The 14960-nt window shown below is 35.9% G+C and overlaps 3 protein-coding genes across 7 annotated transcripts; all 3 read left to right on the forward strand.

The window, feature by feature from the left end:
* The first annotated feature begins 639 nt into the window (after positions 1-639).
* LOC137747664 (2-oxoglutarate (2OG) and Fe(II)-dependent oxygenase superfamily protein) lies at positions 640-5257 on the forward strand. Its single transcript, XM_068487809.2, has 15 exons — positions 640-997; positions 1311-1388; positions 1866-1915; positions 2036-2089; positions 2363-2415; positions 2510-2582; positions 2877-2938; positions 3013-3081; positions 3556-3661; positions 3985-4055; positions 4139-4239; positions 4415-4510; positions 4657-4724; positions 4800-4845; positions 4969-5257. Exons 1-15 carry the CDS (start codon positions 929-931, stop codon positions 5047-5049), a joined length of 1077 nt encoding a protein of 358 aa, XP_068343910.2. The 5' UTR covers positions 640-928; the 3' UTR covers positions 5050-5257.
* A 3441-nt stretch (positions 5258-8698) lies between these two features.
* On the forward strand, positions 8699-9343 carry LOC137747663 (small polypeptide DEVIL 10). The gene has a single exon (XM_068487808.2). The coding sequence runs from the start codon at positions 8782-8784 to the stop codon at positions 8962-8964; it is 183 nt and encodes a 60-aa protein (XP_068343909.1). The 5' UTR covers positions 8699-8781; the 3' UTR covers positions 8965-9343.
* A 1100-nt stretch (positions 9344-10443) lies between these two features.
* LOC137747660 (S-adenosyl-L-methionine-dependent methyltransferases superfamily protein) lies at positions 10444-14158 on the forward strand. 5 transcript variants are annotated; one of them, XM_088689981.1, is made up of 13 exons: positions 10467-10598; positions 10689-10710; positions 10878-11001; positions 11091-11188; positions 11282-11386; positions 11499-11559; positions 11715-11790; positions 12071-12599; positions 12682-12801; positions 12913-13071; positions 13195-13301; positions 13518-13592; positions 13685-14158. In XM_088689981.1, exons 3-13 carry the CDS (start codon positions 10907-10909, stop codon positions 13730-13732), a joined length of 1473 nt encoding a protein of 490 aa, XP_088546107.1. In that variant the 5' UTR covers positions 10467-10598; positions 10689-10710; positions 10878-10906; the 3' UTR covers positions 13733-14158. The 5 variants fall into 5 exon arrangements, 4 of the variants coding, with proteins under 4 accessions (XP_088546106.1, XP_088546107.1, XP_088546108.1 ...); XM_088689980.1 differs by lacking the exon at positions 10689-10710 and having other exon boundaries at positions 10445-10598; XM_088689982.1 differs by lacking the exon at positions 10689-10710 and having other exon boundaries at positions 10501-10598; positions 10878-10978.
* The last annotated feature ends 802 nt before the right edge of the window (positions 14159-14960 follow it).

Below are 14960 nucleotides of genomic sequence, written 5' to 3' on the forward strand. Positions count from 1 at the left end.
TGAATTCTTTCTTTTTTGCCGAGAACAGCCTAAATATTATTGAATGAGGAAAGACCCAATACCCAATTCACCCAATTCAAATTTTTTGAATTTGATACAGATTAGGGCTCCTTTTAAAGTCTTTTAAAAATGACTAAACACATTACTTAGTACACAATTTAGAGTATTCCTTCTCACTTACAAGTGGGATGTCTTAGATTCGATTTTCATCAAAGACGAATTTAAACCACATTATTAATGTGTTAGCCCATTATGAGGTTAGGTCCACCTGTCACCTTAAAGTAGATAATATTGTTTGTTCAAAAATAAAAAAAAACTATACACACTTTTGTTAAATTGATTTTGAATTCCAAAAACACATCAAGTGCTCAAGATGTATTTTTTGTAGAAAGTACATCAATTGCTTTTTTAGGATCCACTTGGTTTTACTAAAGATTGATTTAAAAAGCATTTTACCTAAAAACGTTTTCAGTCATTTTAAACACTTTTAAACAAATCCTTAATAGTACACAATTAATTTTAAATTTAATTAATACTTATTCGTATTTAATATAAGAAAAACTACCGAAAAGTCTAAAAAAACTTTAATTTTAATAAAAAATGACAAATAAAAGTATTGTAAATAGTATCAGAAAAAGGTAAAAATGTGATTTTCGTTAAAAATAAACAGTAAACTCCCTTTAATATATTCGTGATCGTGAATATATTCTTTGGTTTGGAGGGAAAAGGAATTGATGCTCAACCTCTTTTCTTTCTTTATTCCTTGAACAAAATTTGAAATTGACAATCACGCCTGTCGCTCTCAACCTCTCCCTCCCTCCTATATAAAAAGCCTCCTCCCTCACCAAAATTCCTCTTCGTTCCCACGGATTCTTCCCCACCGTCACAGTCCAACCGCCATCTTTCCCGCCAAATTTATTGTCGAACCATGCCTCCGTCCTCCGACCCCGCCGTCCCCACCGTCACACCAGTCACCATATCCTACTCCGAGCTCCAAGTAACTCTCTATCTCCCCCTCTAAGTTCCGTTTGTGGTAGCGAGAAAATTGAGCATGAGAGTTTGGTTTGATTGGCTTTAATTTTTTTTTCTGTTTGGGTGCTCAGAAACTCAAGAGAATTCGTTGAAATTAGAGCAAAATTCTGTTTCAGTTGACTTTTTGGTTGTTATTCTCTTCATTTTCTCATCAACCAAACAGAATTTAATTGTTTTATTCATAGTTTTGGTTAATTGCTATGTTTTAACTCAGTCGATCATGTCGAGAATTCGAGTTTTCTAATTATCGTTCTTTGATTTTGGTTTGATTGATACAGGACAACGACAAAGACTTGTCAGTGAAGATTGAAGAAGGATTTGGACCAAATGGGTTGGGAATCCTATCAATCACTCAAGTATGATTTCGTTATGCGATTACCGTTGTTAATTACTGATTATCTCTTCCATTACCAGTTTTGGTAAGTTAAAATGCTTGATTCTGAATCACATCAGTATCAGTATGGTGATATGTTGTTTTTTACTTAATTCTGCTATTATGCATATTTGTTTGACAATGGAATTTTTGGTTTCGGGTTGAAACTATATGTGCAGAAATAATTTGTAAACGAATCGGTTAAAAAGATAAACCACATGAACTTGCATATGTATCGTCGGGGTACTTTCTCCGTCATGTAGATTGTAGATTGTGCTGTTTGGGCAACGATATTTTGCTCCATTATTCCATTCACAGCTCATAAATTATGCTGTCTCATGTTATTGTTTTGATGCTTCATCCCTAATCGATTCTCGTGAGAGCTAGCGTTTTGTTGTAAACTGATAAGTATTTTCTTTCTAGCATCTTTGTAATTGTTTCATTGAGTTTCCAATTGCAGGTTCCGGGATATTCTTCCTTGCGCGGGAATCTTCTACGCTTGTCACCTAGGTATATTCCTTCTACATAGGATTTTCATGTTCATTTTAAGTTTTAACTGCAATTCATAATGAATTTAGGAAGATAGTTTGTTATAGCACTGCTCATGGGAGTTTTCTTTTCGTTTATTAGATTAGCCAATCTGTCCGAAGAGGTGAAGAAGGAACTTGAAGATCCTCATAGTAGGTAAGTCATTTTAGTCCCATTGTTATACTTTGATTTCTCTTAAGCCATTGGCATAATTTTTGTGTAAACACAAACATCAATCTATGTTTTCCTTACAATAGAGAAAAATTCCAAAAATTCCTGCCAGAAAGATAGTCTCATCTCAACTCTTGGATTTGTCACAGACTATGGTCTTGACATTATTAACTAATATTTACATAGTTTATTGCTTTTCTTGGGAATCTTTACAAAGTTTTATTGCTTATCTTCTTTTTACCTGCCATCCATGTTTAGGTACAATTTTGGATGGAGTCATGGAAAAGAGAAGCTGGAATCTGGAAAGCCTGGTATCACTTTATGTTCTTTGTTTTAAATTTTGTTTCTTTGGAAACTCCAAGAACTTAGGATCATTCATTTTCTGTCTGTGTTCTGGTTTTGCAGATACATTAAAAGGCTCGTTTTATGCAAATCCAATATTGGATAGCCCTACAACAGATGAATCTCTGATTCAAAGGTAAAAGTCTATAGGGACATCAATCATAATCTGAGTACAAGTGGGATCTGTTTTGTCTGAGGTCACACAGTATATGGCTCAGACCAGTAATGTTTGGCCAAACTGTTGTTTGTGTTAGTTATGAATAACTATCATACATTTGATACAAGGTTTCTTAGAATTAACCAGGACAAATCATCTTTATGCTGGGATATGTTTATTTTTATTTATCCTATGTGAGAACTTACAGATTTTGCGTAAACAGAACATAATACTTTGTGTCTGCTCAGATTTTATTTGTGATCTGTATTGTAGGTATCCATCATACTGTGGTTCAAATATATGGCCCAATAGTGAATTGCCAGAACTAGAAGTCGGTATGTTTTCCTTCAATTTATGATTGTATTTTTTCATGATTATGTCATCACTGCATGTAACTTTTGATTTGTAGCCTTCAAAGCTCTTGGAAAGCTGATCCTTGGAGTTGGGCTTATGGTCGCATATCACTGTGACAGATACGGTATAGTCTTTGTTGTTAAGGTTTACACTAAGAGAGCATAGCTATCCTGTTTAGTGTTTTTCCGGTCACATTTTACACTTAAGTTGTCATGACAATTTCCTGCATGATTTTGTTCTGTCCTGGCCAGAAAACAAGTGTCATATTAGTGTATTACGAGCACTCATAAGACCTAAGATATAAGTTGAGATGACACAACCTATTATCTTGAGAAAGGGTTAAATCAAGATTTCTGAATGTTTTACATGATTTCATCACAAGAACTTTAAATTTATTGTCTCTCATACAGAAAGGATAAAGAATGCTTCTCACCTTACAACTAAATGATATTGACATTTTCCACAGCCGTGGCCAAACAAAATGCCATACTCTTCTTCAACTGTTGCGCTTGCTTATTTAGCTTTGATGTTACTTTTCTTTATTGTATAGTTGTTGATCTGTGGTAACCCTTTCAAATTTTAATGGGTGCCTTAACAGTGTCAAAAGCAATCAAAATGCGCGAGGATGAAGGCCTTGAACAAATACTGTTTCGATCTCGCTGTCATAAAGGGCGTCTACTTTATTATTTTCCAACAAAAGAAAGGTGATTACATTATATATCGTCATTTTTTCCATAGGTGATAATTGAGCAGTTAGTTGCAAGTTCAAATTCGTCTCTCAGGCTTGGTAGTATTTTGTGTCAATCATTTTGCTATGTTGTAATACAAGATAAAGGAAAGTTTCTCTTCTTTTATGAGCCCATGTTACCATAAAGAAAATGCACTAGGCGTAATCATCTATGGCCAGAGAACAAGACTAAAAATGATATTTGATGGTGAAAAGGGTTTAAAAGAATAAATTATACTGCCGTATGCAATCTTTTGGCTGCCAGAGGTATTATATTAACAAGTAAATTACGACCTGCAGTAATCCTACTGAAGATAATAGAGACATGTCTTCTTGGTGTGGATGGCATACAGACCATGGTTCACTGACAGGTGATCATGTTTAATTAGAATGTCTTGGTTATTAGTTGGGACTCTTTCGTTGTGCTTAATTTTTGCTTCAATTTGATGTATAGGTCTGACCTGTGCCATGTTTACGAGAGATGCTGCTGAAATACCTTGCCCTGACAGTGGTGCTGGCCTTTATATTAGGACACGAACTGATCAGATTGTCAAAGTACGTTTTCTTATCCTCGAAATTCTAGTTATGGAAGATAGAGTTGAGGGGATGCTTTTTGTATAAAGTTTCTAACATGCCTTTTTTGAGCAATCTACCTGTGATGACTGTGATTAATATGATTTGGAAAGATATGTATGTTCTTAAAACTAACTTGGTTCACTTCGCGTGTTAGGTCGTCTTTGGAGAAGATGCAATAGCATACCAAATTGGCGAAACCACTGAAGTTCTGTCAAGAGGCTATCTTTGTGCAACGCCTCATTGTGTCCGGGTACTTTTTCTACTACGATATCTGTGTTTGAAATTCTTTTCTTCCTCTGATGCTCATTCAAAACCCAAATCTCCCTTTGAAACCAAGTTTTTCCGTTGGATACGCCCAATAACAGTCACTGTTTCGATTCACTGGTTGTTTGTCAGGCACCCAAGGGAGCGGAGGCTTCTGGCCTTGATCGTTCAACATTTGCATTGTTCATGCAACCAGACTGGTGTGTACAATACTGGCCACACATTTGATATCATAAGCACACTGTTGTTTGTAGCTAAGCACGGTTCATTTTCAGGGACGAAAAGCTTAATTTTCCGGAGGAGGTTCATATCCATAAAGAGGTAATGTACTTTGAACCCCAATTTAACCACATCAGACATGAAATTACAAACACAAATCAAAACGTTCGGCTTGCATTCTTCTGCTGTGTTTCTTTCGGTTTTAATTCGGGTCTTGTGTTTCAGTTGATTCCACCAAACGGTTCTCTTACCTTCGGAGAGTACACAGAGAAGCTCCTTGACAAATACTACCACCTGAAAACATAAACGCCTGCGCATTTTTCGTCAAAGAATGATGATTGATAGGGATTGCATCACTGTAGTTGGTAATGTAGTACCTAAACTAAACTGATGGAAGTGTCTCCAATTGCAAGATTAATATCTTATTGGCAGATCACTTGTGTCAAGTTCTTATTCAAAAGTACTTGTTCAATTACCATAACACACAATCAGGAGAGGATAAAGCGTTTGCACAGCCTGAGCCTCCTTTCTTCTGCCACTCGTTTGAGTACCAAACATAATATTGAAATCCAATCCGACGTTCTACTTGTCTAAATAAGAGTTTGCGACCTAAGGGGAATTTTTAAAACAGTACTCTTACGTGCGATGACTACAAAAACATGAATTATCCTGTCAACTGTAAGGAAAAATTTCTCTAACAAAGAGTCATTTCAAACAACCAGTTAAGTTCTTTGATATAGCAAACACTTAAAATTCATCTCTAATAACGGACTAAAAGGTTAATTGGCTGATGGGTTACCTCGCTAGCCAAAGATAGCCGGCCGGGTAGATCGGGCTATGTGGTTTGTGAAGTGCATGTAGGCAGGCATTATTGCATACTAAAATTTAAAAAAAATAAAAAATTGTTATCCAACAATCTTTATTAAATAACTAACATATGGGCACACACAAAGTGCATGTGAAAGTTTTTTATTTTTGTTTTTGAAGTAGGAGAGAGGACTAGAGCGATAGATAATGTGGGATGGGAATTTTTTTTTAATTTTTTAATTTTAAGTTTTTAATTAGAGATATGTTAAGATTTAATGCAGGTGAGGTTTAAAAAAAAAAAAAAAAAATTTGGTTATGTGAAATTACATTGTTATTCATATCACTTATTCATGTTCAGTTTTAATTAGAAGGTTAGACTGATAATTTCATAAAATTTTAGTTGATAATGAGTATTTTATTAATATGTATTTTAATTTTGAATATATATTATCAAAAATAAGAAAAAACATATTTATCTCGAACTAACTCGAGATGGTCCGAGAGACTTCACTAACTAATCCACTAGAGACCAGCTTTTGTTGAAGGCGCCAGTGTTAATTGTTTACAAACAAATGAGTTATTACGGTACGATGATATTTTTGTTCACTTAAAAATAAGAAGTTTTAGATTTAAATCTTGCGGATGGTAAAGTTAATATTAAATTAAATTGTCTATTGTATGATTTAGTTGAATTCTTCATTTCCTTAATAAAATATATCTATGTACCAAAATAAAAAATAAAAAATAGTTTACTAACAAATGGTATAATGTCGATAACAAGTCACCTCTCTTGTCCCAAAACCGGCACGTCGTTTATGTTCCAATGCGCGCGGTGGCCGACCAGCAGGTCACTGTCACGCTTTCTAGACGGCCTCTCTCGTCTAGAAGCATTAAAAAAACACGTGGATAATGTCGACCGAGGAACGATAGCACACAAAAGATATTTTAGTCTAATTAGTTTAATTGGATAAGGACAAAAGTGACACGATGGATGGTCGTAGGATGCTACAATGGTGGGGGCTGCACGTGGACGTTGATCATTGCACAGAGATAGCCAATCTTAATTTCCACACCGCAGGGGAAGGTGGATTGCATGCTCTTCTATTTCCATACTCTCTTCATGTTCTTATGTGATATGTGATTATGGTTAAGTCATATTAATATTTTATAGAAATAATAAAATAAAAAATATAAAATGTTGACCTAATTTAACCTTGACCACACAAATAAAAAGGCATGAGAAAAATATGGAAATAGAAAGGCAGACAATCCATCTCCCTGCCAAATTCTCTTTGTCAGCATTTCAGGTATCCTCAAATTACATATGTTCATCTTACATTATACAATTAAAAATTATTATAACTTTTTTAAATTAAATATAAATCGTACTTAACAAAAATTAATCACACAATACATAATAAATCAATGTGATTAGAAGATTTTCAAGCCTCCCAAAGCAGATCCAGTGAGTATCCTCTCTTTCCACACGGCTTCTCCTCGCTTTACCATCGGAGAATTTCAATATTGTCCCTACAATCTTTTGACCGGAATATTGTTGTGTTTACGAAATTACTTGAATGCCCTTCGTGCTACAAAAGCTACTATTTGACCCACAGTTACATCATGTGTGGAATAATAATTATAATGAACGATATTATTCTTAATATTATCGGTTGATAAATTAATTTTGTTGGTGACGTCAGGGATTCTAGAAATCTTCTCCCATGCTTCAAATTTGAGAGTTTTTTTTTAATACATTAATTTATTAGTAAATTGTTCTGTGTTGTGTGATCTAATCATTGGTAAGGATAATTTAAATAATATCTCGTTTAAATCAAGCATATTTAGCCCTTCATTCGATAGTATGTGTGTTCAGCATTTTTGTTAAATTAATTAAGTTAACTTTAATCTTAATTATGTACTCCAGAAAAAAACTTTAATCTTAATTAGAGAAAGTTATTGTACAAGGGAATCAAGGGAAAAATAAAATGAATATAGAAGAGAGAGAAAACATAATTTTTTTTTTTTTTAAACAAGACATGCATGTTGTAAACTATTATAATTTATATTGAGAGAATTCAAACTTAAGTGTAATTATAAGATACACATAATGATACTTTAGTTGTGTATGTATTAATAAAATAGGCAATATTAATATTCTAATCTACATATTACAATAAGAGAATGAAAGATAATTTAGAAATTTTTTTGTACAAACAATAGCGTTAATGTGTTAAATTGTTTGTTGTTAAGGAAAATAGGATTGATAATAATCGAACCCGCACCAAGATGCATAAGCAGAGATGGAGCCATGAAGGGACCAAGAAGGCCCTCGGCCCATCCTAATATATTTTTTTTTCATGCTGAAAAGTTAGGGTTATGATTAGGAGTTTCAAGGTTTTTCCTTAGGCTTAGCTACTCAGGGGCTAATCCAACGTTTTTCCTTTTATTTCTCTCATTGAGTTTGATTTGAGGTTGGTGGTTCCTATGAAATTCAGGTAATTCGTTGCTTTGAACTTTGGAGAGACAGAGAAAGAAGGAAAGAGAAATGGTCTTTCTTTTTCTTTTCTTTTTTTCTTGTTTTTTTATTCCTTTTCTCATTCTTCTTTTCCTTTTCTGTCCCCCCAAAAAAAATTATGAATCAACTAGGGCCGTGATATCGGTTGACTATCGGCTTGGAGTTGAGTATAAGAAAGAGGGTGATGAGGAAAACATCATACTAGACACAAAGGACATTGATTGAAAGTATAGAAGATGACATATTGATTTTGCTGAAATCATGAGTGTTTTAGCTGAGAGTTTTGTGCCTCTCTGAAGTTAAAATTCTAACTTTGTCACTGTACATAAGCTTAATTACTTTCCGCCACTTACCGTAGTTTGGTTTGTCATTAGATAACTCAAACACATGATATATCTAAAAATTAAAAATCCTTTTTGTTTATTTATTTCTAAAAGAGCAAACTCAAGGTGTTGACACGTAATCACTCTCTCGCTAGCAGTAAAGGGGCAATAACGTAAAATTGAGCATGAATGACTTCATCAATCTGAAGATGTGGGACCGCATATGTCTGCGCTCATCTCTCTCTCTCTCTCTCTCTCTCTCTCTCTCTCTCTCTCAGATGAGCCTATAAAACTATATAAACCACCTCCGCACCATCCATATATTCCTTCAGTGCTACTCCAATCTTATTCTGTTACCCACCACCAACCTCCGCCGTGACCAACTCTCCCATGGCAACTTCTTACTTCCAACAACCGCAAACTCACCAAGCTCGCCGCCGCAAAAGCCACCGGAAGATCGGGTTCAGGAAACGATGCTTGATGATGGCAAAGCAACAGAAGACACGGTTCTACATCCTCGGACGCTGCGTTTCCATGCTTCTCTGCTGGCACGACCACTCCATCTCAGATTAGCTAGCTCCGCAGTCACAAACTGACTGGTCCAAGTGACGCAGCGGAATTTACAGATAGAAGGATCAACAAACGTCAAATCCGATAGCATGTACTGAAATCCATCATCAGTCACCCGAAATCCGATAGCATGGATTCCTATAGATGGTTCTGTTCTTCAGCTCCGGCAAGAGTCAAAAACTGAAAGCTGAAGAAAAGTCGCGGTTGGTGGCAGTGCTTTTGGGTCGAGGAGGACTCGATCAAAGTCAATTGCTTCATTTTTATTGTGACTTTAGATTTTGCTTCTTTTAGTTTACGTGACATACACGTACAGGAATCCATGTACATATTGAGAAACCTGAAAGGAGATCAAAGATCAAATGGAAAACAAATGGTTCACATACGTCCTTTATATTTTGTGTTGGTTGAATGAACATATGGGATTAATTTAGTAGTGAAAATTAAGTATTTCATAAAACGAAAATATTAGGATCAATGGTGCACGTACACATGCATTAACTTTGCCATTTATGTTTATAAATCAACAAAATAGAAACGTCTAGATTAGCGCACGAACAAAACTGGTAACAGTTTTCATTATTCATAAATCATGCTAGATGACGAGCATACCCATGAGAAAATGAAATTGAAATGTTGAAATCACTCATGCATATCTAGGTGGGCTAATTTGACAAATCATACTTATGAAAATCACAAAGCAGAGACAATCAGATTGGCGTATGAGTGTGATTGATTCTAAAACTCGTCTCCTTCATAAATCATACTAGACAATGAGTCAGTTCCAATAAGAAAGAGAAACTAAATTATGTGATAAGAGAGAGAGAAAAATACGACAAATAACATGAGATACGTAAGTATAACAAGGATTACAAATTAAAAAGCCGTAGTCTAATTTGATTCCTTGAAGTTGCCGTCAAATGTCAATTTGTGAATAAAACGGTAAGATGGACTTGTTGAGCTATTCTAATCCGTCAAGTTACCTAATAAGATGGGAAAGGTATATTGGTTGAGCAGCAATAAATAATATACAATATAATAGTACCAAAGTCAGAAATAGGGGTTGTGTATATGGGGCAATTGTCACTGTGTGGACCCGAACCTGCGCGATCTATTCATGATATAGACATTAGATGTTTGTTTATTTGTTAGTGTTACCATTATATTGGGCAGTTAGATATTATAAACATATTTGAGGTATTCGTCAATTTTCCGCAAGGAATTTGTAATTCGTTGTCAGTTTAGCTTATAAATTTTAATTTCGGAAAAGATATTATGATTAGGTTTCAAAATGCAAAGTGAGAAAAGGGTTATAGGAGGCAACTACAAATTTTTTTAGTTTTTTGGTGAAGAGAATTCGAACTTAAGACGGTGAATATAAAGAGCGCTGTGTAAAATTACAAATTTTCCCTTAAAGAAAGCTGAAACAAGCCCAATAGTTATATGGGCCGACGCCCATTTCGTTCGAGTAGCATCCCCAGCCCCCAAACCCCTCAGCGAAAACGACACCGTGCTAAACCAGTATCACAATACCCGCCATCGAAATGGTTAAACCCTAATCTCTCTCTTTTTTTTTTGAGCAGTCTGTAGCTAACCGTTAAACCTCTTCCAGTTCTCCAGTTCTCCCATCTTGCCACAAGGTAAAGTTCCTCTCTTTCTCTCAATAATCTTTGATTTCTGTAATTTCCGACGCATTTTCTCGACATTGATCTGGGTTTTTGTAATTCTAGCTAGTGAAGATTCAAACTTTTGGTACGTTGGAGTAAATATTGATCTGGGTTCGGTTCGTTTTTGCTCAAAATCCAAAATTTTGATTCTTTCATTAAATTTTTCACTATTTTATTTGTTTGTTAATATTTTTTTTATTGCAATTGCAAAGAGAACCGAGAATTAACAGTGAATTAATTGTTCAATTCCAGGGTTTTTTTCCTCCTCCACACAGAAGAAAATGTTGGATGAAAGCAAATTCGACGTGCACTTGAAATTGTGGGCACTTCGAATCCCTCGCGAGCTCTGCAAGGTCGCCACTCGAATACTAAATGGGTACTTTTCTCCAAGACGTCATTTCTCTGTTTACTTGCCAATGCAATGCCTTGTGCCTTATAATTTGGATGGAATTTTTAATTTTGTAGATATTTGCTTGATAAACCCCGGATTAAGCCGATTACTGAAGACCCGACATGCGAAAAGAATCGTTACATGATACTATCTGAGGGGGTCCAAGATTCTGGTAACAAGTGTTGAAGTTTTTGTGTTGATTTGTATGTATTATTCTCAAAACATGCATAAATCAGTAATTTGAAATTTTGTTTGTTCGAGGCAGAACTTTCTGATATTCCTGAATCAAATCTCAATGAACTGAAGGGTTTATGCAAGATTGAAGTAGTTCCATATTCGTTGATGCTTGGGTACTCGTATTGGGGTGCAGGTTGATCTGATGCTTTTTTGGTATCTTATTGATAAATTTGAATTGTCATTTGAATTTTTATCCTGCATATGTTGAAAGGTGTTCAAACTCGAACTGCTTATTATGATTTCAGACCATATATTGAAGCAGATTTTGCCTCTGGGACTCGAGGTTCCTTCATCTTTTGAAACAATAGTTAAGTACTCACTTCATGATTCTGTTTCTTCTTCGCATCCTCATTCTTACTGTCTACAACTTGACAACCCGGTTTTTGTCTTTTATTTTTAGTTTAGTAGACAAGGTAGTGTTGACCATCTGATGTTGGACTAACACTGCTTCATGGTCCTGCAGGTCATGTTGCCCATCTGAATATTCATGATGAATTACTTCCCTACAAGGATGTGATCGCAAAAGTTATCTACGATGTATGTTAACATATCTTCACTTTTACTTAAAATATGCACAGAATGTGTTTCCTTGTATACATGCTCAAAATGTTTTTGGTTGTCCCAGCTGGACTTCTACGCTTTCACTTTTTTCTCACATGGCCTTGTTGTCTTGGCAAGTTATTGTTATGGAACTTTTTGTTTTTGTAAGATTAGTGTCACTTCTTGCTATCTCTTTATATATGCAATTTCACAATCATCACAAAAATGTACCATGTCTATGTACATTTACATCTTGTTTGAACTTTTTGTATATCAGAAAAATTATCCAAGAATCAAGACAATTGCTAATAAAGTTGGAACAATTGAAAATGAGTTCCGTGTGCCAAAGTTTGAAGTTTTAGCAGGCGAAAATGATATGGTTACAGAAGTGAAACAATATGGAGCGACTTTCAAGCTTGATTACAGTCTGGTCTACTGGAATTCAAGATTGGAGCATGAACATATAAGGCTAGTTTCTCAGTTTCGAGCTGGGGAAATCATATGTGACATGTTTGCTGGTATTGGTCCTTTTGCTATCCCTGCAGCACAGAAAGGATGCATAGTTTATGCAAATGACTTGAATCCGGATAGCATTCGTTATCTGAAGATCAATGCAGAAACTAACAAGGTTGACGATCGTATTCGTGCATACAATATTGATGCGAGACAATTTATTTCTCAATTGATGGCTGTGCCTGACTGTGATGAAAAATCAGATTCTGATGTCTCCATACTGAAGAAGAATGGTGACAAATGTGCTGTTGAGGGCAATCAAGAATCAAAATCTGAAAATGGAAGGCTAGCTGGTAATATACACTTCTAGTTTTGTGATCTTTTAGTTCATGTGAATTTTTTCTTGCAACCTTCTTAACCTTCGGTTTCTTGCAGTCGAGGCGAAAGAAGTACCAGATGCTGTTATTAGTAATGTGGGCACTTTACAGGGTTCCAGCAGGAATGCTGATTTATCAGTACCTCCTGTTAAAAGACCTTCAGATAGCTGTCAATCAGGTAATCATGGGAACCACAACTAGGTGCTTAGTCATCACTGAACCTGATGTAGCAACCAATGCTTAGGAAAGTGTTGATGACTAATTTATTTCCTTGCATTTCCCTTTTCAGAGAATGGAAGTGTTGAGGGCACTAACATCTCTGGAGCTGGTAGGAGAAAAGGAACCAAGACTAAGAGAATGAGAGGTCCCGAGATCTCTGCTGTTAAGACTTGGGAGCATGTTGATCACGTGATAATGAATCTACCTGCTTCTGCTCTTCAATTTCTTGGTACACATGTCTTTTGTGGATACTTTTGGTCATTCATGCCTGCCGTAGTAAACATGTTACTTTATAAATACCACTTCCTCTGTAATCTCTGTGTGAACTATATCTTCATATATTTTCATTCAGATGCATTTAGGGGTCTGATCCAGAGAAAATATTGGACGGGATCTCTTCCTTGGATTCATTGCTATTGCTTCATAAGGGCAACTGAAACACAAGAATATATTAAATCAGTAAGTTTTATATGTATCATTATTAAATACTTTTTCATTCTAACTTAAAAGTTCTGATAATCACACCAGTCCTTTAACTTGGGACTGTCTGGCGTCCACTTGTCGCATAGGCAGTTGGCTTTTGATTTGATCGCATTCACTCTTTTCCTAATGAGCCAGTGCAGTCGTCCGCTGTATTCATGTTCCAGTTCTTCTTACACTTTTCCAACTTTGTAGGTGGCAGAATCTGCTCTGAATGCCACTATAAAGGATCCAATATTTCATAGGGTCAGGGATGTCGCCCCAAACAAGGTATTAGTGTTTGGAACTATTTATAGCTCCACAGATGCACAGATATACTTTCATGATACTTACCGTCTTCTCATGTTTGATTCATGTCACAGGCAATGTTTTGCTTAAGCTTTAGACTGCCAGAAGGGTGCCTTATTTAAGATGTCACTCCGCTTATTCTGCTTCTCGGGAGGAAGAAGCACTTATTGGCCTCATTTCTTTTTAGGGTCGGATATTATCCTTCATTCTATTAGCGGGAAGAATACGCAAATTCCGGGTCGTTGCTGCAGGTTTTCTGTTCACCAAGCTAATACAGAAATAAGCACACAGAGAACAGTCATAACGGCTAAGAAGGCGAAAACCCTGCACTCTACGAGCAACTGCTGTCTGTTGAGTTACTTGTAACCTTTCATGTAGACGGTGTCAGATTCTAAGAAATGTAACAATTTTTTGCATACTGTGGTGGGGAGGCCTTTTACTTCATGGTTTGTGCATGCAGAGAGTAGTTAGTGTGTTGTACTATCAAGCGTGACAAAAAACTTTCATGTAAGTTTATAATTTATGGAACACGAAGTTTTTAGCCGTTAGATCCTTAGCGGTCAAAACTCCTTATACACCGGATGATAGAAGAATTTTCGATACAACTGCTTCGCAGGCTGTAGGGACATGGGAGGCATATAAGAATTGGTAGTACCATCTGTGAATTTAGCTTTCCCTTCCTTTTCCTTTGGAATTGCGCGATATACCATATGGCACAAATTGGGTAGCAAAACACTTTTTAGTGGCGATAAGGTGTCAACTTTGATGGAAAAAGCAACAGAAAAATACAGCCTGCCAATTGATGGTAAAGTTGACACGTAGGTTTTGGCTGGAAAGTTGGCGTTTTGGAGTACCCTTTTAAGTTTCCTTCTCAAAAGAGCAGTCAATGGCTTTCTTCTCATGGTCTCACTATCTTCATGTTCCCATGCATTTTCCCTGAAGCTACTAATAAAGTAGTTGGCAAACTTGGGCAAGGTTGTTTAGTCAAGACAACTCTCATATTGGATGGACCACCGTCAAATTTTAAAAGCTACTAAATTAGTTATGACACTTCAACATGAATGTCTGATCATGACAACTCTCATCTTGTGTGAACTAGTGTCAAGTTCCATAAGCTACTAAAGTGGTAGGAAACTTTCAGCAAGGATATATGATCAAAAGAGCTCTCACATTGGGAGGACCAGCGCTTGGTCGGTTGGAACCAAAGAATAAGGAGTTTTATACTTTTGCGAGGGCTACCTTACCAACGACGACGTGGGTTTAGTATTCATATTTAATAAATTAATAATAATCATTTGGTATTACGGTCTAGTGATATTCCTCTCCATTTGTGAGTTATTAGGTTCGATT

The sequence above is a fragment of the Pyrus communis genome, chromosome 2, assembly GCF_041283825.1.
Source record: "Pyrus communis isolate YQ-2024b chromosome 2, ASM4128382v1, whole genome shotgun sequence".
Classification (NCBI taxonomy): Eukaryota; Viridiplantae; Streptophyta; class Magnoliopsida; order Rosales; family Rosaceae; genus Pyrus; species Pyrus communis.

What these genes read in the sequence shown, in the direction of transcription:
- LOC137747664 (XM_068487809.2), top strand. Translation starts at nt 929, where the DNA reads ATGCCTCCGTCCTCCGACCCCGCCGTCCCCACCGTCACACCAGTCACC. An exon ending in ATATCACTGTGACAGATACG is followed by an intron (nt 3,082 to 3,555) that starts GTATAGTCTTTG and finishes GTGCCTTAACAG; the next exon opens with TGTCAAAAGCAATCAAAATG. An exon ending in GAACTGATCAGATTGTCAAA is followed by an intron (nt 4,240 to 4,414) that starts GTACGTTTTCTT and finishes TTCGCGTGTTAG; the next exon opens with GTCGTCTTTGGAGAAGATGC.
- LOC137747663 (XM_068487808.2), top strand. Translation starts at nt 8,782, where the DNA reads ATGGCAACTTCTTACTTCCAACAACCGCAAACTCACCAAGCTCGCCGC.
- LOC137747660 (XM_088689980.1), top strand. Translation starts at nt 10,907, where the DNA reads ATGTTGGATGAAAGCAAATTCGACGTGCACTTGAAATTGTGGGCACTT. An exon ending in TGAAAATGGAAGGCTAGCTG is followed by an intron (nt 12,600 to 12,681) that starts GTAATATACACT and finishes GGTTTCTTGCAG; the next exon opens with TCGAGGCGAAAGAAGTACCA. An exon ending in TTCTGCTCTTCAATTTCTTG is followed by an intron (nt 13,072 to 13,194) that starts GTACACATGTCT and finishes ATTTTCATTCAG; the next exon opens with ATGCATTTAGGGGTCTGATC.